The sequence below is a fragment of the Lissotriton vulgaris genome, chromosome 3_1, assembly GCF_964263255.1.
Source record: "Lissotriton vulgaris chromosome 3_1, aLisVul1.2, whole genome shotgun sequence".
In the NCBI taxonomy this organism is placed as follows: domain Eukaryota; kingdom Metazoa; phylum Chordata; class Amphibia; order Caudata; family Salamandridae; genus Lissotriton; species Lissotriton vulgaris.
This window is the reverse complement of record NC_141689.1, coordinates 881,204,245-881,228,734: the sequence shown is the minus strand read 5'-3', so window position 1 is coordinate 881,228,734 and position 24,490 is coordinate 881,204,245. Positions and strand designations below refer to the sequence as shown.

The 24,490-nt window shown below is 44.2% G+C and overlaps 1 protein-coding gene across 1 annotated transcript in view; it reads right to left on the bottom strand.

Annotated features, from left to right (window-relative positions):
- Positions 1-24,490, bottom strand: part of AK3 (adenylate kinase 3) — a 102,686-nt gene that overhangs the window by 50,614 nt on the left and 27,582 nt on the right. The window contains exon 2 of the mRNA XM_086961202.1: positions 12,739-12,858. Within this exon, the coding sequence (XP_086817328.1) occupies positions 12,739-12,858 (120 nt within the window). The remainder of the gene's footprint in view (positions 1-12,738; positions 12,859-24,490) is intronic.

The window sequence follows — 24,490 nt, the reverse complement described above, 5'->3', positions numbered from 1 at the left end:
CCCACTCTCCAAAGCGCAGGTTAAAGTCACCCAGAAGAAACCACAGGATAGTCGCCAACCCGGTAGTCCGAGTCCACTTCGGCGCCGCACGCAGCGTGACGCAGGCCGGGCAGCCCCTTAGGATAGTCCGTGGATTGCGGCCTAGTCCGCCACCTCGCCCTCCGCCGACCAGCGGAGCGAAACCGCAACCGATTTCGACAGGGGAAGGTGCCCCCACTAACACCGGGGGCAACTGAAGCGATGCCCACAGTTTCTAGGGCCAGCCAGGTGCCAAAAGGATAGCTTTGTCGGATATTAAAGGGGCTCAGGCGAGGAGCTCAGCGCTCACACGTCTTTCATGGACGCCGGCAAGCTCCGCCCCCCGTCTCTCATATTGTTTTTATTATACCCTATTTTACATCGTTTTCTCGAGTCCGCTTTCCGTCTGCTTTCCATCTGCCCTCCCTCCCCCATACCAATATTTATTCCTCCTTCTTCCCTCACTTTGTTACGTTTAATTGTGGGGGCTTTCGACCGCCCTTGATCTCTTAATCCTCTTTCTACATTTGTTCTGTCCCGGACATGTACACCCCTCCCTTTGAGTCTAGCGATTCATAGATCCTCATTCTTCACACTGGTCACCAGCCCCCTGCCCGGGAAGACGCCTTGTGTCCTAGTATGGCTGCCCTGGGGGCAGAGCTGCAGACTTTAGAGCTGGTGAACCGGGTTCGAGCCTCGGCGTTGGCTCAGCAGCCTGTTATTCTGGGCAACTCGCTTAATCTCTCATTGCCTATCAAAAATGAATGTGTCCTTGTGTAAGGTAACTGGTGCTCATGTAAACGCTCCAATACCTTCGGGTCAAGTAGGCGCTATGCAAATCTGCGCATAAAAAAAAACAACTAGACAAGCATAGGGCCCTATGCAAATGAGGTCGATCTGCCTGTCCAATCCGGTGCAAAGACATTGCGTGTGACGTTCCACCATTTCCATCTCTGGAGAGTTCTTATCGGCTGGCAGATGTGTGTCATCTTGAACGTGTCCTTTTGTAAACATATCCCTGCAGTGTTATAAGGCAGCAGAATGCTTCGACTCGTACTCCTTCTTCACTCACTTTGTTACGTTTAATTGTGGGGGCTTTCGACCGCCCTTGATCTCTTAATCCTCATTCTACATTTGTTCTGTCCCGGACATGTACACCCCTCCCTTCGAGTCTAGCGATTCATAGATCCTCATTCTTCACACTGGTCACCAGCCCCCTGCCCGGGAAGACGCCTCGTGTCCTAGTATGGCTGCCCTGGGGGCAGAGCTTTATTCTGGGCAACTGGTCCTCAAATAAATTAAACAAGCACCTACGAGGACAGGGGGGGGGCGGGAGAGGACACGGACGGCGGGAGGGGGGCGGGAGAGGACACAGACGGCGGGAGGGGGGCGGGAGAGGACACAGACGGCGGGAGGGGGCGGGAGAGGACACGAACGGTGGGAGGGGGGCGGGAGAGGACACGAACGGCGGGAGAGGACACGGACGGCGGGAGAGGACACGGACGGCGGGAGGGGGGCGGGAGAGGACACGAACGGCGGGAGGGAGGTGGGAAAGGAACGGACAGCGGGAGGGGGGCGGGAACGTGCACAGGACAGCGAGGGGGGGCGGGAACGGCGCACGGACAGCGGGAGGGGGGGAAGGATCACGGCACACGCATATTTCTAAACAAAATGCTCCTTACCTGATCGCCTCGTGGGAACTCGAATCTTGCAGCCAACTCCAACAACAAACACTTAGCAAAAGAAGAAAACAGGCGGACTCCAAAAAAAAATATAACACCCACCCACCGCCGTGATGACGAACAGAAGTGGGTGGAGAGGGAAAAAATGTCGGGAACGCCCCCGAATCTGGTCCGGCCTTGACGGACAGATCTCTGTTCCAATGGCTAGCCTCCATTTATGGAGCTAGCCAATGGAACAGAGGGGCGTTTTCAAGTCCCCCTAACTGAAGACTAGAGATTTCTCAGGGGGCGGAGCTTACGCTCCGTGCCCCAGGCGAAACCTAAAAAGTGGTCCATGTTTCAAATTAGGGCAATTTTGAACTTGAACTAAAGACATGTCGTAGAAGTTTTTTTCAAGGTAGGGAAGACTGACTGCTTGGCTTCGTGCTTGCTACGTACAAAGTTTGTTTTAATATCGGGGAAATCAAAAGTAAAAGATTGCCTAACAGACCATACGATTGGCCACAACCAGCCAAAAACGGCCCCACACACTGACAGGTCTGTTAGGACAGCCCTTCAGGCCCGGCCTGTTTGCCCTACAAGCCAGTACTACCCGGTTTAGTGTCTGAGACACCAGTCGGTGTCGGTATCATGTGCTGCCTTCTCCATGGCAGAGTGTTTAGGGGTAAGGGAGCATTCAGTCAGCCAGTTCTTGTATATTATGGTAATCTGGCGGCCGAACGGGCTTTGAGGATCTGGGGACCACCACTGAGGAGGGGACAACGCATATGGACTTGAGGCATTACTGTTTTGATGCTCATGTGCCTACTAATACTATGTGTGTTTAACCAGTCGGTCACAGGTATGGTTTTCTAGTTAAAGTCTACACATTAGCCTTCCTAGGTAAATAAAAAGAGTATCATTGAATCATGTACGAGTCAAGACCTGGAACTCCCTCCCGACCGACCTGCGCCTGACCCAAGACCACCTCTCCTTCAGGAAGAAGCTGAAGACCTGGCTGTTCGAGCAGTAACGGCACCCCCCTCCCCCCAGCGCCTTGAAACCCTACGGGTAAGTAGTGCGCTCTATAAATGACTTTGATTGATTGATTGAGTCACGGCTCTTGTTTACATTAGCAGGACTACAATGACAGCTAGCATTACATGAAATCAAGCCCCTCCCCCTCCCCCCCCCCACCCCCCACCCACCATTTGTCATTCACGCATATAAATGCTGTAGTGGTTGGCCTACTGTTCTTGCGATCGGGAGAAATGCAGCTTTGTTTTTTACTGTAGTACACAGTAGGTGTCATTGGCACCCCTCCAACTTTTGTGCTCCTGCACGGCTTGGCAATGTGTTGCTGTTTGTTTCTGCCTTTTGAAATACCTCTAGGCCCTCATTACAAGTTGGCCGGACTTTGGTCAGGAAAATATAGCAATTTCTAGCTTAATTCCCAAAGGGGGTAATAACTGCTCAAATTAAGAGTTTCTGGGTGCTTTATTGGGCAGTTCTCTTCCCCACTCCAATTGTAGCAAAAAAGTGGACATCGTCTGGCTGTTCTGAACATGCAGAACACCAGTAGCAACTGGTCTGTGGGCGTAGTGCCGATGCGGGGGGGGGGGAGGAGACGATGGACGGCAGGGAGGTGGGGCGAAATAGACAACTATAACATTAAAAAAAATAGGGAAAAGAGAACTTACCTGCCCCTCTGATGCTTTTCTGCTCCGTGTCATCGCTGCAGCACACAGGCTCCCAGTGGCCTCAGCGGAAAATCCAGCCGCTGCTCTCATGCTCGCAAGCAGCATCAGGACTGGCCTAGGTGCTGTGAATTTGCGCTTCCAGAGAGACTGGGAGCCTGTGCTTGCTGTCTCTAACCAAGCAACGCAGCTGCGTTGGAGACAGCTCAGTGCGCATGTCGGTTAGGCGGCCCTGAGACGGCGGGCCAGAACCGACATGCGCACAGATAGCAGTGCCAACCACTCCCTCTTGTCACTGCCCTCGGAGAGCCCCAGCCCCCAAGATTCGCTAGCCCTTAGGACCTGAACAATAAAACGATAATAAACCCTTTTTTATTTTACACGTTTTGAGACTGGCAGGGGGGCAACGCTCGCTGCCACTGTAGAAAGTGTCAGCGGGAGGGCTGGTGGGATTGGGCAGCAAAGGTGCAGGGCACGCTTGTGCCTTCCAGGTGGAACAATGTCTGCTGACTCAGGGACTGCTCCAGGGCATAGACAGGGGCCCGGAAATGCTGCAACTCTGTCAGGCCTGATGGCTGTTGACTTCGAATTATCAGGGCAGAAGCAATGGTCCCCCTAATTTGTTTTTCTCAGTGTCTTGCAATGTATGTGGGGCACTCTTTCCCTGGCACAAGGAACAACCATTATGTAGATATCGTGCAATGCGAGCTGTCATACCTGAAAACTGTTGACGCTAGAGGAGCAGGATGTAGGTTTTCACTATTAAAAAAACAAATAAATAAAGAATTACATTTTGGCGCTTGCTGCTTGTCTGCTATTCTACATGCTGTCTTTCCCTGGGAGTGACTCAACAGTGTGTATCCTGATCCACAGGAGTAGGTGGTGAAGTGGGATCTTGCAATGTGGTGTGACAGGCTAACTTGATGAGTGGTTCACCCTGGCACTGGTAGATGTTAGTGGTAGTAGGTCTGTGTTGAATGACTCAAGCCTGCCTGCAAGGGGGCATCTGAGTGCGCTGCCCCATTCTGTTGGACCTTAGATGGCACTTACTGGCTAACCAGATTTATGAGTGACTCTGATGGGCCCCTGCAGGCACGAGATAGTGGTCTACCTGGGACCCACAGAGTAGTTGATGCTGGGCATTGCAACCAGATCACTGCCTCTATTTCAGATCTGTAAGTACGTAAGCGACTTCCCGAATCTGTGCTATCACCATCAGTGCGAGAAGGGTGCGTGGGCCGGCCATACAGAATTGCATATGAATGTGTGGGTAGAGAAGAGCTCTAGGACTGACTAATAAAGGTCACAAAAGATTTGTGATTTACTTTTCTTTAGGTCTTCTAATTCATTTAATCTCTTGAAATTAACCCAGGTTATACAAGCATGGGGTTGGATAATGAACAGTACATCAGCACTACATTGCATGCATCTAAAAATGTGCACGTGAAATTTCAACTGCTGTGGAAATCTCCTGCTGCTCTTTATTTTCCTGAATTAAAAAAGACAAATCTGACCTGTATGTTTATGAGCTCTGTCACTTAGCAGGTGAAAACCCTGATGTTCATAAAGGTATAAACAAGGCTACAATTGCCAGAATGCGAAGGAGAAACACCTGAAATGTCTTTGGGCTCTTGCTTTGGGCTGAGAAATGTCAGGTGGTGGGACAAGTAGATGAGGAGACAAGCAGATGGGCATGTTTTTAGAGGCTCAGGCGAGATAACCTTTGTACAGCCTCCACCCACACGGTGAAACTGATGGGTGTGGCACGGTCTTTGAATGGCCAGCATTTGTTTATTTAGGAGGCCCAGGGCAGGCAGGAGCAGCAGCACCAAAGCTGTCACGTAACAGGCAGAAACCTCGGTACAGCTAGATCTTTTGTGACACTAATGAGGATGGATGTCATCACAGACAATGGGGTAGAGCTAACCCAGCAGGGGCTTAGCCCTAAACCAGCACGGCACTACTGGCCCCTTCTTACTGCGGGCCCTGCAGACATGTACTTAGTCACTTTAACTGTCAATATCTCCCTGAAGGCATGTAAATGTCGCCTGTGTTTTCTGTTTTTTTCATGCGTGCTCTGAACCTCTCTCTGCGCAACATGAAAACTGGGAATTAGAGGGTGTTCAAGGCACAGGCGCTGGAAGATGGGGTGCTGCAGCACTCCCAGAATAACCATGCTGTAGTTCAGAAGGCAAATAAGCAATAAAGATGCATTCACACTTTGATTTAATCTTGTCATATGTGCCTTGCCTTCAAAGACAGAGGTCCAATGTTAGGCTGTGTCTTCTGACAAACTGCTGCTTATTCTTTTAACACGCAGAATGGAGTTTACTTTTCTTTTTCGGACTACAATGTGAGATGATTTTGTAATGTAAACTAATGGACAATCCTGCTGTTGTATAGAGAGTGAGAAAAGTAACGCTGTAGCATATCTAGTTTTTCCGTAACACACAACAAAAACTGTAAATGTCCGCAGATGAACTCTACAATTATTACAAACTTCATCAGCTGATGAGAAAACACAAACAAAGCACATTTTTTTGTAATTCTGAAGTGTGATGGAAACAAAGGTTTCAATACGATTAAAACAAATCAAGGCACTTTATTTGAGGGTGTGCAAATGAAAAATATTTGCTGACACTCCACATGTAATCATTTGTGTGTGTCCTGTATAGTTTCGTCCGTAAAATGTCTGTGCAAATTTAGTAGCCATTTCAATGGACAATGTGCTGTCTGTAAATTACTTTCTGCTACCACACCATGTGGTAGTAATATATTGGCAACAGCGTGCTCTAAAAAGCACCACTGGCTACATACCACATCCTTACCATTCTCCTGCTGAATGGGCATGGCTAATTTGCTACCCTTGTTCTTTACGTGATGCTTGGATTTTTCACAGTCTCTATGTCTTCAGTATGTAACATCAATGGCAGCAACCCCACTGTGAAAATTATTTCAGCACCAATTAATTGATCAAGAACACATCTCAGAGAGAACGCAGGTCTGGCGTTTTTGGACGTGATCATTTCAGACCCAGACACACCTTCCAATTACAACTTGGGATACATCACCCAGAGTTACCACGCTAGCTTAAATACCGTAATTTGTAATGAAGGCCTCAGTGCGTTGTCCTGTGCCACCTATTTTTATTGGTGTCCAATAGATTGGATGGTTCAAATTTATAAAATGTTGTGGGACTACAGAGAAAGCAGGTGATAGGTTTCCATTATTTCATGCAGGCCCTAATGAGTCAGAAGTACAAGGCTCTTTTGCAGTCACAAACCATGCAATCATAAAATCGCACGCTTTGTGACCATAAAAGTGATTTTTACTATGTACACAAGCCCTGTACAGGTGGGAAAGTCTTTCTGACTCATAAAAGAGGTTTTTATGTCACTTTTAATATCGCAACTAGGAAGACGTGTAAAATGGGCATCTTTATGAATTGCAAAGTATGTTTTCATTTTTTGTGACCTCAATTGCCATCGCAAACCTTTATTCAGTTACCAACCCCTGACAGTGGAGGTAACGGATATGTAATGGGGAAGCTGTCCCTAGGGACAGCTTCCCCTTTGGTAGTGATCTCGGTGGATTTCAGAGGGAGCGTTGGCTCCTCATATGGGCAACTTTTTATTTAATGTACACTGGTTGCTTCACTTAAAAAAAAAAAATAGAGGCCAGGCTCAGCGGCTAACTCACTGGGAGAGGAGTTGGCCTAACGGCTAGGGCGGTCGACTTCGAATCTGGGGAACTGGGTTTGAGTCTCGGCAATGACGCTGAACATCCTGTGATTCTGGGCAAATCATTTAATCTCCCCGTGCCTAACAAAAAATGAATGTGTCCTCATATAATCCAACCGCTGCTATGTAAAGTGCTCTGATACCAGTTTCGGGTCAAGTTTGCTCTATATAAAACTCTGTTAAAAAAAAACTGCTTTACACGGCCAAAAGGCTTGTGCATCTTGGGCATTGGCACCAGATCGCCCCAGGGAGTTGAACATAAGCTCAAGTTTGAATAGGATAAAAAAAAACTGAATTTCACTGAAAAAACAAATGGTTAAAGTGACGTTACAGTTAGATGCTGAAATGAGAAAAAAACAAATGTGTCCAGAATAGGATTGAACGTTATGTCCTTTATCATATCATTGGTGTTAAAACTTGGCCACAAGCGTAGCTTATTGAATTACTTCAAGTCTACAAACATTATAGAATGCTCTTACAATGACTGGAAAATGTAATCAGTCATATCATCAGTGAAGTCATAAGCTGTGCATGTCAGAGAAGCAGGTTATTGTTATCTCAGTATACTTTAACTTGTGAATTTCAGTGTTCGTTTTTTAATTGTTAGTTTTTATCTTATTTCCACATCTAACTATAACGTCACTTTAAGCTTTATTTTTTTCAGTGAATAAATATTACATTAAAAATTCTGAAATTCACTGAAAAAACAGTTAAAAATAGAGTTACAGTTCTGGTCAAAACGCATAAAACCACTGAAATGTATGAGTTATAGTTATGAAAGCACACAACACACATCATAACTCAGTGTCCGCCATGTTCTGCCTTTAACTGTTTTTGCGTACCTGTGCCATTGGCAAATTGGTGTTTTGTGCATGGCGAAAGCCATGAGTTCTTTGTTGTATGATGTATTTAATTTCCAACTTCTCCTTTGCACAGCCTTCATGGGCTGCCAAACCTTACTGCGCACAGCCTTCGGCTGTGTTCTACACAGCTTGACCAGGTCCTGCATCCAACTTGCAGCGGATTTCCTCTAGAGTGGTTTTATTTTTTTTCATGCAGCGGGGTACAACTGACCCTTCTGTGAGTTCGACCACCTTAGTGGTTGCCCCCAACATATGTGGATTTCTTTTTTCAACAGCATGAAACTTTTAAATTTTATAGATAGTGGGGGGGGGGGCGGGGCGGGGGGGGGGGAGGGGGAATCTGCCATAATCTAGCCTAACATTTTTGGAAAAAAAATAAAAATTGTTCAACAGGATTTGCAAGTCACGTCGCACAAGTTAGAACGGCAGAGATATATGAAAGAGTTACCCTTTCAAAGATGCTCTGGACCTTTTTTTGTAAACACATCTCAAAAACTATTGAACGGATTTAAACCAAACCAAACAAGCATTTACAATGCAATAGGCCTGTCATTTGCGAGAGTTTAAGCTATTAGCATTGTAAATGACAATGCCTATTAACGAATAAGAAGCCAGGATTTACGAAGGACATTGAAAATATGAGTGGGTGGGGCTTCTATTCCATACTCGAATATAGCATGCCGCAGAGCAGGGCATGCGCTGCCCAGGCTTGACCTAAAACGTGGTGCCTTCTGAGTAAAGTTCTATTTTCACTCTAAGTTTGGTGGAAATGCACTCAGCTCTATGGGAAATCATTTGTTTTTTTCATTCAACCTTAACCCTCCACCACTTAACTTTTTATTCATTTGATGAATCTTCACGAAACTTGGCATGCCAATGCTCTGCTGACTAACTAAGTAGACAGCAAAGTTTCGTGCAAATCCAAAATCCCTTCACAGTGCAAAAGTTAATAGAAAAATTAAAAAATGCCTTTTTAGTGGAAACATCTAAATCATAACTAAATGGTGTGAACATATATATATAATACACACATTAAATATAGATCATTTATGTATTTTTTTGCATTTATATATATATTTTTTAATACACGAGTCTGGTGAGACAGCTATAGCAGTCTCAAGGCAAAGTCTAAAATATGTATATAGATTTTAAGCTTTTCGCACTGCATCTGCAATAAAGTAGCTTAGTGAACAGCTACCTACAATCAGCCATCAGCTGCCGTAAAACAACTGCGTTTATTAAATGGAAACCACTCCGTGTTGGAGGATCCTGAGCACACATGTACTTACCTCTGGCAGTATGGCTAAGCAGCCCAATAAAGTGTCCTTCTGACATCTGGATTGCTTGTTTCAGTTAAACGTCCTTGCTCAGTAACACTGGGCTCATTAACTCTGTGCTAATACACTTATCTCCTTCCAGCAGGCTGTCAAACAGAGCGCTGCCAATTTATGAGAGACGCAAACACAGAGGCCATAACACCGCCCTTGAGTCACAGCACACGTGTCCTTCAATGAAGCAGGCTCACACCGTACCTGGGATACTTTCAACCGCAGAGGCACGACAAGTGCAAACAGTTTCCCAAACCCAATCACAAATGTTGGAATATCCTGCTTTACCACAAACATCCAAAATTTCCAGGGCACCCCAAGGCCAGAAGTTTGGATCTGCATTTCCTCTCAGATTGCAATGCTATACAGCAGTTCCACTGCTGCCCAAACGTTGCTGTATTGTTAAGTGTGGTGGCTCCTGTTGTGATACTCATTGTCCACAGACAGCTTTAGCTGTGTGTTGTCCAAGACCTATTTCACACAATACCAGTAAATTCGTCCTCACAACAACTTCAGGGGTTTGGAATTACATGCTTTGTGATAATTATTGTGGATAATTTTCCACAATAAATTCCAGCAGATCAAACCTGCTCAAATGTAATGGGGGAAAAGCCTAGAAAATGGAAAAACATGTAATTTGGTGTGTTAAAAACAATACTACATGTTATGTCACATTTTCGTATGGGAAATTTGGAATAGGAAATGTTTACCAGACCTGGAAAATAGCTCAGCTAGGGGTAATGGTATGCGTGGTAAATACACCAACCTTTCCCACCCAACTCGTAACATAAGGAGAGAATTAGAGTGGGCTGCAGGTTAGCCAATTATCGTTGGTCAGCTTTCTGGTCATTCGCATAACCTTGTTTCATTTTCAGTGGCTGTCCATCCACTCCTGTTTGTTCCTTGACTGAAGCACAGCTGTTTTATAGTCTTTTTGACTGGATGAGTTGCATCCTTCCACTGCTTATAGTCAGAACTTTTGTGTTGTCTCGCTCACTTGTGTGCCTGTTTAATTTTATATTTTTGCCCAACTTTATAGGGTACATAATGATTTCTCCCTACTTCCTTCATTACTCTCCTCTGCCTTTCCGCTCTTCCATTGCTTTTTGATCATACACCAGTTCCTTTATTGCTCTGGCATCCTTTCTCGTCCCTCCACTGCTTTTGAGTCTATGCCTTATAAACAAGGCTTTTCCGCTTATTCTAGGTAAAAGATCCATTTTCTCATACACCCTGGTGCACACGGAGTGTAGGTGATGTAAACTCACTGCATCGCCCTTCACACTATGACATCAGCCTGCATATAATGGGGGTATTTTAGAGGCCAAGGCCTAGTTTTGATGTAATACCAATGTAACATCTTGTTGGGTTTCCTGCTCATCCACGCAGAAACATGTGGAACATTATAGTTATGTTATGTTATAATATTTGTAAAGCGCTTGGCTGCCCCAGCAACCGGGCGTCACAGCGCAGACTGTCAAAGAGGAGTCAAAGAGAAATTTAGTGATTGGAGAAAAGCCAGGTTTTTCACCATCCTTCTAAAAGTCCACTGATCATGGGTGCTGCGAATAGAAAGAGGCAGGGAGTTCCAGAGAGAGGGGTCCAATGCCTTGAACGAATGGCCACCCGCTCTGGCCCTCCGTATCCGCAGTACTCTGGCCAGATGCAGATATGCTGAGCGCTAGGCGAGGGAGGGTACCTAAGGGAAGCACATATTGCTCAAGATCCCCAAGCATATGCCTGAAAAGATCTTGAAGATGGTACAAAAAGGGTTCTGAAGTGTATTCTCTGTTCCATGGGTAGCCAGTGTAACCGACAGAGGAGATTGGAAACATGGCAGTGTTTAGGAAGGGCAAACAGAGCGCGGGCAGCATCGTTCTGGGCGCGTTGAAGCCTTTTGATCACCGATATGTTGAATCCCAAAAGTAGCACATTACAATAAGCCAATCTAGCCATGATGGTAGACTGGATGATTAACTGCCGGGTTTGAGAGTCGAGGAGACCTAGGATTGGCTTTAGGCCGCGTAACAGTCCGAGACGAGTGACTGCCACTGATCTGGCATGAGTCTCAAAGCAGAGATCTATGTCCACCCGTACTCCCAAGTTCTTAACCACATGTTTGGGCAGGGGGGTACACTAAGAGCAGGAGGCCACCACTGGTTCCCCCAAAGATGAGAATCCCTTCCTACCAGGAGTATTTCGGATTTGGTAGAGTTCAACTGCAAATATTTGTCAACCATCCACTCAGAGATGGAAGTTAGATCTTCTTTAAATGTTGCTGAACTGATGTTAAACAGTAACATCATTCAGTTCAATTCAATTCTCGAATAATTTTGAAAATACTACCCAAACTGCAGAAATGGGGAGAGGATGTAGCCCAACGATTAAGGTGGTGGACTTCAAATCTGGGGAACTGGGTTCGAGTCTCGGCACCGTCGCTCAACATCCTATGATTCTAGGGAAATTACTTAATCTGGCGGTGCCTAACAAAAATGAATGTGTCCTCATGTAACGCAACCGGTGCTCATGTAAAGCGCTGATATCTGATTTTGTGTCAAGTTTGCGCTATATAAACTTCAAGAAAAAGAAAGTAAGACAGTAGCGTCACACAGAGGCAAATTCCGCAAACCTTGTGAAATATATTGAGCGGAGAGACAATACGAAATGGATCCGGATCAGGCATGTGAAGCATGGAGACTTGCACGCAGTTTTCTTCTGAATAATCAACAGAGTGTCCTGCTTTACTGGCACCTATGTTTGTCTTTGATTCCTATTTTCCCCTTCTCCTGCATCCATCAGTTATCTTAGTAATAGACTAATGACCCCTACACCCCACCATCAGCCCTCCTATGGCAGTCTAGCCATACACTTTTGGGCTAGGTCTCTGAGACAAGTTCTAAGCCCTCTACAGCAACTCGAGGGGTGATGCACCTTGACTAGGGCAACACCAGAATACAAATACAATCCAGAGCCAGACAGAGAGGGGCTGAGAGGTGCAGGCTCTGTTCCAGGAATATATGAGGTGGAATGGCTGAGACTCCTCATTGTAACTAGGACAAATATGTGGACCTGGAGCAGAATATCCTCAGTTTGATCCATTAAAAATTGATCTTTAAGTTCGATATGGAACTCATATCACCAGCATAGTTCAATCTTGAACTTTTAATTGACATTGTTTCACTCTTACGACATACCATCAGTGAGCATTAAGTTGAAATGTTTCACACTCTATAATGCTACACCCATTTCAGACCCAATAGTTGCTCTGGGTGTGGCCCCTCCCTGTGACCAATGGGAAAACTCAAAGTTTAAGAAAAAATAAAAATAATAAGATGCCCTTAAGTGTTAAAATGCGGCTCAAGTTTCGCCTGTAGAATGTGTTCCATTAGGTCTCACAGATCCATTCCTCAAGAGGACACAATTCCACTTACCATCCAGTAACCAGGGGTGCTTGTCCAGGTCTTTGAGCTCGTGCAGGATCAGCCGCGTAATGACGTCATCAGGAACAAGCTGCCCTTGAGCAATGAAGGTTTTGGCGATTAGACCAAACTCTGTAGAAGCAAACAGAACATCAAAGATGGGTTAACTTTCTTTTGTTCACATGATCGATCTACAACGCAGTGAATATCCAAGAGAACTGATAACTCATGCAGGATTTCAGGCACCAACTATACAGCCCAATAATACACAAATACCCTAATAAAACAGAAATGCTTCCAACATCAACGATCAAAAGACTGCAGGGCAAGTTCAATTTCAGCACCAAGATTGAAAAATACATCTGACAAATGGCGAGCAATATTAAAATCAGGCAAACAAGAACTGGTGGATCTGCACAATTAGCTGCTTGGGATGAGTAGAGTTGAGGGGCTTTAAAGATGCTCCCATGAACTGACTGAGGTTGATATAGGACCAGAAATACCTTAGACTAACTGGGATTATGGCGGGAAGGCTGCAGCACGGCGGAGGGTTGGCAGATCTTCTAGTTTGTGTTCACTATTGGATGTCCAATTATTGACAAACACAATGACCATAAAAACAACAAAAAGTGATTTGTCCAAAGATGGTTAAAGTCTTAGCCACTGACAATCGCTCAGACTGCATTTTAGTTAACCTCCACCCCCAACGTGCTACTCCATAAGGGAAGCAACCCTTACAAAACAGCTATAGTCCTGCTCCATTACAGTCAGCCTGAATAGCAAGGCAACACACCCACTCATTGGAAGCATAAGCAACCTTATACATGTTCTTGGAGCTTGGGCATGTGTGTATCACAGTAGTGTGGCTCACTGGTTAGAGGCGGCAGACCCGAGAGCAGAGGACGGCCCGGGACCAGGGTTCGATTCCCGGCGCGGCAGGTTTCTGGACCAGGGTCAGCGGACTTGATAATTCTCTTGCCTCGGTGCCCACTCTGATCAGCGTTCACACTCGGCAACTCTGGGAATTAGCTTGCCTCATCTTCACTAACGGCCCCACCAGACCGCCGGGGATGCCTGGTCTCACCCTGGAGATACCCATTAAGGGACCATCTCTCAGGGAAGCCAGGAAGGGTTTCGCAGCGGTCGAAGCGCCTTGGGACCCTCCGGGTAAGTAGTGCGCTATATAAATGCCTATACATTTACATTTACATTTACATTCTTAGAACATAGAAGTAGTATAGGCAAAGATGCACCGCCAAACTTCCAGAAAGAAGCAGAAGGGAAGCAGTCCAGACATTAAATGGAGAGAAATGTGAGAGCCAAAATATCCCCCAGCAGAGGACAGGGGATCTGCTCTACCTGATGATCCACTGTTAGTACTCTTCTCTTGTACTACGTAAAATTCTGCAGTCTAGTTTATTTGGTTGTTTCCTTCTGGGGCTTCATAATTGGTTGCACCTTCAAAGTAGTTACAACCTTGACGTATGCTCTTCGTGGTACCATACAATAGAATTACCACCTACAGGTAGTAAGACTGATATCTACTTCATTGACCTCCGCGTGTAAAGTCAGAGTCAGCATAACAGCAATGGACTGACATGCACTCGCAGATATTACCACGGGGTGAGGGTAATGCAAGTATCCCATGCAGGAATTTATATTTCTTTGGTAGAACCATCTATCTGCTGCATTCCAGCTCATGTTCTAGGCAAGAATTGTAAATGTGAGGTGTAGATGACATACTATGAAACACTGTAAATCTGCACCGTAGAAGCAAGAACACACCACCCTATAGCCGGCCAGCTTACAGTGATAATAAGAAATGCAGCATGTCGACTGTGCATGTTTGAAGCTGTGTCAAAAATGTACCATGTTTAGAGCCCGCCAGTACTAAATTTGCTTTTGTATAATTCACTATTATAATAAATCTATGGAAAGTTCTAATAAACCCTGTAGGCACACTACACACAATGCTAGGTATAGACTGGAAACTTTTAAGAACGTTATCGGTTTACCTGGAGCTTCAGCGCACAGACTGTCCCCTTCTTCATATAAGCAGTGAAACTGACCTTACCGTGGTGATGGTAAAACATTCTTGCTCACAGAGAAGTCTCTCAAATCGGAGATGTAGGGTACCTGAGCCCTGGTGAACAGGAATGGCAGGCACCATTAGGACATTTATCCAGTAAACATTTGCTGGGAGCCAGTCAGGAGCAGGATCAGAGTTTTCTACCTTACTTAACTCTATCGTGAAACTGGGAAGATCCATTTCAAGGTGCAAGACTCACTGGTCATTTCAGGAGTTCAGAATCTCAAAAAGTAGTACTAGGGATTTCACTGTAAAATCCTTAGCTGTGAACTACCTTAAATAATATCTTGCATCCTCCTTGCCAACTCGATAGAGAATTGCCTCAGCCACAAGAGTGCAGGTTCCCTTACTTATCCTGAAGACTAGGGTGATGCATTCTGCTTCCCAATGGCTTCCAAAAGTCAAGACAATCCAAGAACTCCAAATGTCCAGATAATTATTAGAGCAGCTGTAGATTTGATGCAGCGAGAGTTCTAGCTCTAAGAGGAAGAAAACATTTCCAGTTCCACCCATGAAGCCTCCAATAACCATCAGAAGTGCTACGCTGTGGTCTCTACGTTTTGTTCGAGAAATAGGTCTGGTGCTGGAATTTGGTACCAACTCAGCTGGCTCTAGATCAAGTACTGAGCTAGATGTTGGTGGCACAGTTCTATGGAAAAGTAGGCCTGAAAATATGTAAGCAACTTAAAAGCGCATTTGGATAAAGTTAAAGATTAAAGTTGATGAACACTAGAAATCTGATAATTGGACTCAGACGTGAAAGATGGATGTGACTAAGAAAGGCGCAGAACAGTTAAAAAGTTGTATGATTAATATACTAAAAATGGGCAGTTATTAGAATTATCAAAACTAAGGGTCCAATTCAGTAAGGTATAAATGTGTATATTTTCACTCCCACGTAGATCTACTACAACATGCAAGAGTAACTCTCCATCCTTATGATATTCATTATTGCAGTGAAGCCTCCTACAACAGAATTTACAAGTGTTATTGATAGAAACTTCTCACCTGTTGGTGGAGTTCTCTGCCACTGGTGTGGAGACCTCCATGTGGTTAAGTATGTGGAAATGTAATAAAGTTTAATCTTTTTTTTACTGTTTAAAATATTTATTATTAACATAGAACTACATAAAGAGCTACAGCACATTAACTCAAATTAAAAGTGTTTCAAGTATAAAAATGTAATATAATAATTTTATTTATAAATATTAAATTTAAACAAATTGCTGTTTGTCCTCCCAATGCTTAACAGCACAGGAGATGCCCTCCCTTCCATTTCAGCTAAGACAGCTCAACAATTTGAATTAACCGCACCGAGATGTTAGTATTCTAGAAAAAAGTAGGGGAACTGTTTTTGTTAACTTAAAAAAAGTATGGGCACGTTGTGCCCCACAGATCCGACCCACTTCGACATGGCTTTTACAACAGTAGTAACTTCAGAATTTTTCTTTGTGAATTGTAATTGTCTTACTTTTTTGGAGGTGTTTGTTTGGGGAAGGGGCATGCTAGTCCAAATCACCTCCTTAAATGTCCCTTAGTCCCACTAATTTTTCAGTAATTAAACCACATTTTCCCACCACTCCCCAGATCTCTCCCACATTTACTACAAGGTAGTACACTTAAGTGTGGGAAGATCAACACTGAGGCAGAGGTTTATGCAGAGAAAAGATAGGAGAGGCAGAGATCTCCACCCTAGGTTTGTGAATTACATTTTGTAGTACACGAGTAGTGCTACTATAATACTGCTCTACACACCACAAAAATGCAGTTTGTGAATTGGACCCTAGCATATAAACTAAATACCATTTAGGACGAGGCAAATCTTACATTACAATAAAGTGGTAAGAAACCTCAATATAAATTAATATGTGTAATAGATAGTTCTGATACTACAAAATTGTTTTAACTTCATGCACGGTCACTTTTTTGTAGAGATTGAAATATGACATTTTATTGACTACAAGATCGCTATAAGCTACTCGCAGAAAATCATTTTGTGAACTAATGCATTTCATAGAGATGATGACTTTTTAAAGTCCCGATTTACAAAGGTATTTGGACAACTAGTTGACACCTTATGCAATACCAATGCAGATACCTTCACGTGCAAATCCACTTTACGGATTAATATAGGAATTTGCACTTGTAGTTTTTTTTGGGCACATGGACTTTTCCTCCATTGCGGGCAGTCACCGACTTCGGCAGGTTACATTTCACAGCAGTACATCTATTCTTCAAAATGCTGATGGTGTAAGTCCTCCCATAAATGATTACTCTGCCAGGCACACTGTATTCCAGAGTTCTCCAAAGACGGTCCCGGCGGGCCGTATCCATGCTAGATTTTTAACATATCCCCATTTAAATAAATGTAGTTATCTTGAATATCTGGCACGGATCCACCCTCCAAGACAGACTTTGGAGAACCCCGCTATAGGCCATGGTTTGTTGGCCTACCTCAGACTCTTGTATCAATGAAAAGGTGGCATGTGTTTTTCATGTATTCCGTTCCAAGCAGGCAAATTACTGGAAAGGTTACCTCAACAGATTTATCAGGCCTGTTCCCCATATATATTTAAACAAAAGTGAAAAAGTATTAGTCTCGCTCCGACAGATCGCCACAGAACTCGTTGAGTTCTGTAGCAGTGCAGAACTGTCATACACCAAGGGGAAGCCATGTTGCTAGTATATCTTTAAACCTACCTGCTCTGAGTTAATGCAAAACTGGCAAAAATCAGTAAGAAAGCGAGCAAAACAAGTGCAAAACTCATTTGTATGTATTATTCCTCATTCCTTGCATCAAACTGCATTTGAGGTACAAAATGTCAGCAAAAAGATAGCACCAACTGTTTAGGCGAATTTTTGCACCTAAATGTAGTATTCAAGTATATCTGTATGTTTCAAAAAGCTAGCAGGCATAGTTCTCTCTCAACTCCACTACAGCTACCATGGCCTTGTCTTGGAAACGGGTGAGCTGGGTGATATAATCCTCTCGTCTACTCTGCCAAGCCGCAGCACGTCTCATCCCAGGCCTGAAGGAATACATAATACTGCCCAGGCTTGATGGAGGTCTATTGGCTTCCCTTGCCAGCCAGCACCATCTTCAAAACCAGATGCATCGTTTGAAAAGCTTTCATGATCAGCACCCCTGCTCGTCTTACAGTGTAGTTCACCTTCTTTGGTGCTTCTCAGCACACCTGCACCCAGGACACCATCAGACTGCAGACTAAAAAGAGTAATGAAAAAGACGCAACAAGGTAGTGGGTCCTTTCCATCTATGCTTCCAGGATCTGGAACATCCCTGTATACAGCAGGAGCGCCCATTACTGCTCCAATTTGGTAAAGAGTTAAAATACGCACCCTTCTAAAAAAAAACGCTACGTCACAATGCAGTAGAGCACACTTCTGCTTCCGGACACGAGCTACCTCTATCACTAACTGAGTCTATGCTTCCCTCTGGCCCTGTGCAGCACCCTGCTGCCTCCGGCAAGGTTCACGCTATACAAATAGTGCATACATACATGCCACATCTGGGTATGTACTGCACAACCAGACCAACAATACTTGGTCTCCCTTTCGTACACGAAAACCACCTGAAGGCCTTCCAATTTTCACTGGTCGCATTTTTACAAAAAAAAATCATGCGCAGTGTAGCTTATTTAGAGTGGTTTGGACCCGACAGGAATATACACTTTAGCGCTGCCTTCAGCTTCCTACACCGGAGGCCGTGTGAAAAGCTGTTTCCACATCACCACCGGGCGTCTGCTGCAGCCCTTCACCAAGGTCGCTTATCTAATCGTACGCTGTCACGTCAGGTCATGGGGTGAAAGCGCACGTCTGGGTGCCAGGTTCATGCACGCAGGCTTCGTACAGGAATGAAGAATAAACACGATAAGGAGAGAGCCAGCGCCTGCCCCGCCCCACTGCGTTCGTGCTACAGTCCTTTTGACACATTTTTTTCCAAAGAGAACTCGTGGCAGTCAAAATATACAATCAACGCGCCAACTGGAGTCTGACAGCGGCCTCGCCCACATGTATGTCAACTCAAATAAGGAGGTCTGTTCCGCGCGCCATCATTTCATCACCCCTCCCCTCCTGTATCCTGTCAATGTAGGTTTTAAAGGCAAGTGACAGTGAGACCAACGGACTGGTTACAAACACAACCTGTAACAAAGTGAAATTATGCTCCTCAAGTTAAAAATGTAAACAACATTAAGAGTACGTAACAGTTTATTGAAACATTAAAATAGCATACAGTACATTTCTAAAATAATATGAAATTAGAAATGTACTGTATGCTATTTTAATGTTTCAATAAACTGTTACGTACTCTTAATGTTGTTTACATTTTTAACTTGAGGAGCATAATTTCACTTTGTTATAGCTAATTTTCTAGCTTTTCTTGTACACAACCCAAGGGAATCAATTTGTCTTTGACTTAGGTCTAACACCCCAATTCCCTTGTTCGCTTCAAGGGGTTCCTCTCTATCTTTACATTACAAACACAACCTGTTCACAGTTTAAGGGGTCAGGTAAAGGATAACAGCCTTGATGGCAAATACATGTTGTCAGGTGTAATATGCTAGCACAATGTACGCTCCTTTACATAGCATTTGAGGTCTATATAGATAACATATACTGCGGTCCAGATTATATAAATGTCACTGGTTCTTGCTATGTTGCACCAACATGCTGTATAGCACTGCTTTACGAATTCTAACATGTCATAATGGGGGCCTGCGCAATGGTCGTTAATCTGGTACTAGTTAACCCCAGTTTAAGAGCGGAACCAGAAGTTTAGGAAACTCCTGAAAAGTGAACTCTTTGGACTTGCCCTCAGTTGAGGTCGACACAGGCCACGAGTCCTGCTGAGGAATGTCAGTCGTGGTCACTCATCGGCTGAATGGGCAATAACTTCCCCTTGCAACAAACGTCAGCGATTGGATGTTACCGAATGGCTACTCGCAGCTCCTTTCCAAACGGTTCTGTTATACATTTGCAACAGCAAAACAAATCCCCCCAAAAATATTTCTGTGGTTTCTACCTACACTAAATGAAATGTATGTGCCGAGGTACAGTTATAGGAAATACGATCTAAACAAAAAACCTTACTTTTGATTGATTTTGCTTGACCATTCTGCAAAAGGTGACATCAAAAGAAACGTTTTGAATAATGCAAGGCTGTACTAATACCTCTATCCGAGTCGGACCTGGACGAGGGACAGTCATAAACCATAGTTTGATGGCAAGAACGACATTGAGAGCAGACAACATGCTTAAAGTCAATTACAACATCACCACATCTGCAGTAGCCTTCATGAGAAGGGTTCAAATAAAACAGACTATGAGCCATGAATTTATATGCCAGATAATCTTGGCCTAAATATCTGCATTGTCCACAGCAAGTTGAAGGCTAGTAACACACCAGATCCATGGAAGAAACTCTCCTAGACATTACGAGTGATCCAGGAAGTCAATCATTTGGGGTGATCCTTCCAAAAGACAGTTGACTATTTAATAACGGGTAGATACTGCTATAGGGTGGACAGAGCAAAATATTCCTGTTAATGTTAAAAAGTATTTATTGAGCGCGCTGCCACCGGTTGGTTTCCTGGCGCTAGAGTAGACAGCCTCAGACGAAGTACACAGTTATTCCCGCAGCCTCAGACGGAGTACACAGTAAATGTAGTCTGCCTCAAACCAATGTAAAATTTTAGATCTGTTGAAGGTAGCACTTGTAGTTTTGTCTAACAAGGAAAAGAATGTGGGACATCAGTAACTTGATTTTAAGTGGGTCTGGAATTTCGGAATTCCTTCAGCATATTCTGCATATAGCGATTTCTAATTGATAGGCTGTTATCACATTCATTCATGCTTCTGAACAAGCACTTGTAACTAATATTATACAAGATATACACTGTTGCTTTCTCATCCAAAAACTGTCAGCCCTACTTGCCAAATTGGCACCAAATGTTGGCAAGAATCTTGAATGTATGGTCCAGTCACATTTACTTGGCTCCCTTATAAGGATTATTATGTTGAGGTCATGTGAAGAAAATGGCAACTTCCCTTACTCCCCTCCTAGTTTGGCCCTAGGCAGGCCTTGGCCTAGAAAAGCTGCCCCTTCGCACTACACCTTCACCAGTCACACAAGTTGGTCAGTGTGTGTTACTTTTATTCTGCACCAATTTGTATGTGCAGTTTTCCTTACATGTACACAACTCCCTTACAGCCACATAATAGTCCTTATATGGGGGTTAATAGCCTCACAGCCCTCAACCATTTATATCCTACATCTAAGGTGAGTAGCCAGGGCAGTATGTATCCTAAATTTGAGGTTATGTACCCTATTGGTTGGTCCTTTTGGAGTTTCTAGTCTGCGTATCATCAGACAGTTTGTATTTTGCATCTGGGCGGCCCCTTTGGCTGGTCAGTGGTCCAATTGCCTCCGCCTGCTCAGTATTCTGCATCTGGGTCTTGATCTGCACCAGGCGTCAACCACTCCAAGTAATCCCTGTACGATTCTGGGCCCAACTCAAGCACAAGAACCCCGAGGCTCTTCAGCAGTCTAAATACCATTATTTTTCCCCACTTACTACCCTCAGATTACCTTGCAAGTGGCTGTCCGAGTAAATCCTCAAATTAGGGCATCAAGAAATCTCCTGCGTGTTCTACTCATCTGCCTCCCAGTCCGACTGCACCGGATAAACCTTTCTGCAGCCAGAGTCCTGATCATCAATCCCTGTCCAAACACCAGAGGTTCCATTCCCCAGGGACTACGTTCCTGATGATATCATTTTCTCTTAAACTCTACTGCTACCTTTCCTCCTACTACTGCCTCACAATACCCTCTGCTTTCCAACTCTCCTGTATTTTTAGTTTGGTCTGCGATCTACAAACTGTAGCCTTCTTCTGGCTGCTAGCACTAATATCTCCTTTTTTTAAATATGTTTATTTAGTTGCTTTCCAAAGAAAACACATAACCAAACATAACGGTGTCTTTCGTGCAATCAAGTCACAAGCAATACAAGTTCCATTTTCCCATTGTTCATTACTCCCCCCTCCAACCCCGTCCAGCCTAGATATTCTAGTATCTATTCCACAATTGCCCTAATATGTTGCCCAGTTATGCCCTTAACTCTGAGTTAGGAGTTGGGGGGCTCTGCTAGTTTCAGGATCATTTCCCCTCACGTCGCCAGGTGGTCAGCTGCACACTCATGCCTACAGGTGCGTATAATGTGCCGTTTGCCCACCAGTGCCCATTCCTGTAAATCACGTCTCCAAGCGGAGACCTCCGGCACCCTAGAACTCATTCCTCCTTCACTCAGCCTTCTTCAATTCCCAGGCATCCTGATTTCCAGCCGCTTGCCTCAGTCCACTTATAACACCAATGCTGCCCTTGCGCCTTCACAGTCGCTTCCCTTACTTAAGCCTCAGATGCTTGAGGAGCTGCTTCTATAAACACTCCATACAATACACCCCTTTAATTTCCGTCTTCATCAGATCCTTTTCTCTTACACTCTTACTTCTCTTATCCTTCCTCTCCACATCCTACTCTCCTAATCGTGCATTTCACAATTGCACCCCCCTTTTGCAACACTTTCTCCACTCATCTTATGCTCCTCCATTAACCCCTCCTTATCGACTCCTTTTACACCTGACACTGCTGATCCTGCCCTTAATCCAACCACCCTAGCCCCATCTTTGACTAAGATACTCTCATTGCTAACATTGATTGTGCATTCCCCTCTATTTTTACCCTACTCTCATGCTCATCAGAATTATTCTCATGCTTCTGCGGCTCGCTGATTGCACACTCATCTGTCAATGGTCACTCCCTCCTAATCTGCCAAATGTCCTTTTGCTCCCTCTTTCTTCCTTGTCAGTCACCATCTTCTTCCCCCACTTCTGATCTACTTACCCTATATATCCGCATCAATGCCAGATCTGTGCCCACAAAAAATGTTAGCACTTTTGACACACTCACTGGCAAGCAACCAGATCTGCTTTTCATCGCTAACACCAGGCTCATGATGGATCCCTATACTGCCTCAATCCAGCAGCTCTGGATACAAGATAATCCTGACGAAACTGGTAAAAATAAAAAATAAATTAAAAAAAAGAGTAAAGGCCACGTGGATTTGGCCAAAAATTCAGAGTACCCGCAGCCACTGTGCTCTATCAACTGCTGAAGTCAATCTCTTCAGATAAGTTGCACCTTTTCAACATGGTATTTTAATCCTGTCGCTCTTCCATACAACAAGGAACTTGCAGAGGCATTCTGTGTTTTTACGGCAACCAAAACAGACAGCTCTTTGATATTTCAATACCTGGTGAGACATATTGGATTGCCTATCGACCACACTGCAAACAATAACCCAACCTTTGATTGTGGTCCATTTCACTTTTTTACACCGCTCAAATCCCAGCAAATTGCTTCAATCAAATCCACAATCGGAAATGGAAGAAAGGACTGAATGCCACTGACACACAATACTACACTTAAAGCCTTTGCTTTTATAGGGCTACCAACTGGGAGGCAAAGAATAGCCATTATGCAGCTTATGTCGCATGTGTATCAAAATCCCAAAACATGGCATGCTGCTCAAACGAAGTGACATCATCCCAACATTTATGCAACACTATAGCTAATCACCTCGACATGAAAGCACAGAAGAGAAACCCATCTTACAAACCTGATGAATGCTGTGTACCATACAAATCTGCTCTTTCTCAAGTATCGGCTTCTTCAGCTACCCTGAAAATGTTTTTCCCACCGCCTTTTTCTACAGCATTTCTCAACTTCCCAAATTTAGAGATCTTTTCAAGACACACTGCCGTCTACTCTTTCACCCCAGTTCCAATGGCTGCAAGAATTATTTATAGCACCTCATTGAAAACTGGAATTTTTCCAAAAGACATCTAAACCTCTTAACAAACCTCTCCCGAAGAGACCTGTGCTTGAGATAAAGAGCCTAATCCTAGAGGAGTTCACAGCATTTAACATCCCACTTTCCTCCTGATCCTCAATGATGTATGTCTAGGACAAAAGTGTTGGTGGAACTTCGCCATGTACTCTCCAACGTCACTCAAGCATCCACCAGCAAACCTAACCTGTCCAATGTGTGCTACAGACCACGTCCCTAACTGATTCAGTAATTTGGCATTTCTTGTTTTAACTATGCCTTCAACAAAACAGGTATTCATAGAACTCATACCATTATCAGACTAGGACTTTATTGCACTCAGACCCTGTCTTCTAACCATAAACATATAAAAAGGAATCACCCAAAATTAGATACAAGAAAGACGGAAATCCTGATATTCTGTTTCAGACCTCGTACCTTCATTTTGACTAACGAGGCTAGTTTTATAACTACACCTTTGACATCAGTAAAAAAAATCTTGAAGTTACCTTAGATGTTGGCATGCGCTTGGCATCACAGGTCAATCTTATAGTTGAATCATCCTTCAGTCTACTTAGAAAGTAGAGCTTGATTATCCACTTCCACAAATTGCTTATTGGGTACACGCTGCCATTTCAATAGGGCTTCCAATACTTTATTATGCCAATGGGCATTCTTAAAAACCTCATTTGCAGAATATGGAGCGTTTAAAACAGACAGCGAAATTTCTTATAGCACCACATATTATTTTCTCTGTGTGCACTGGATTGGC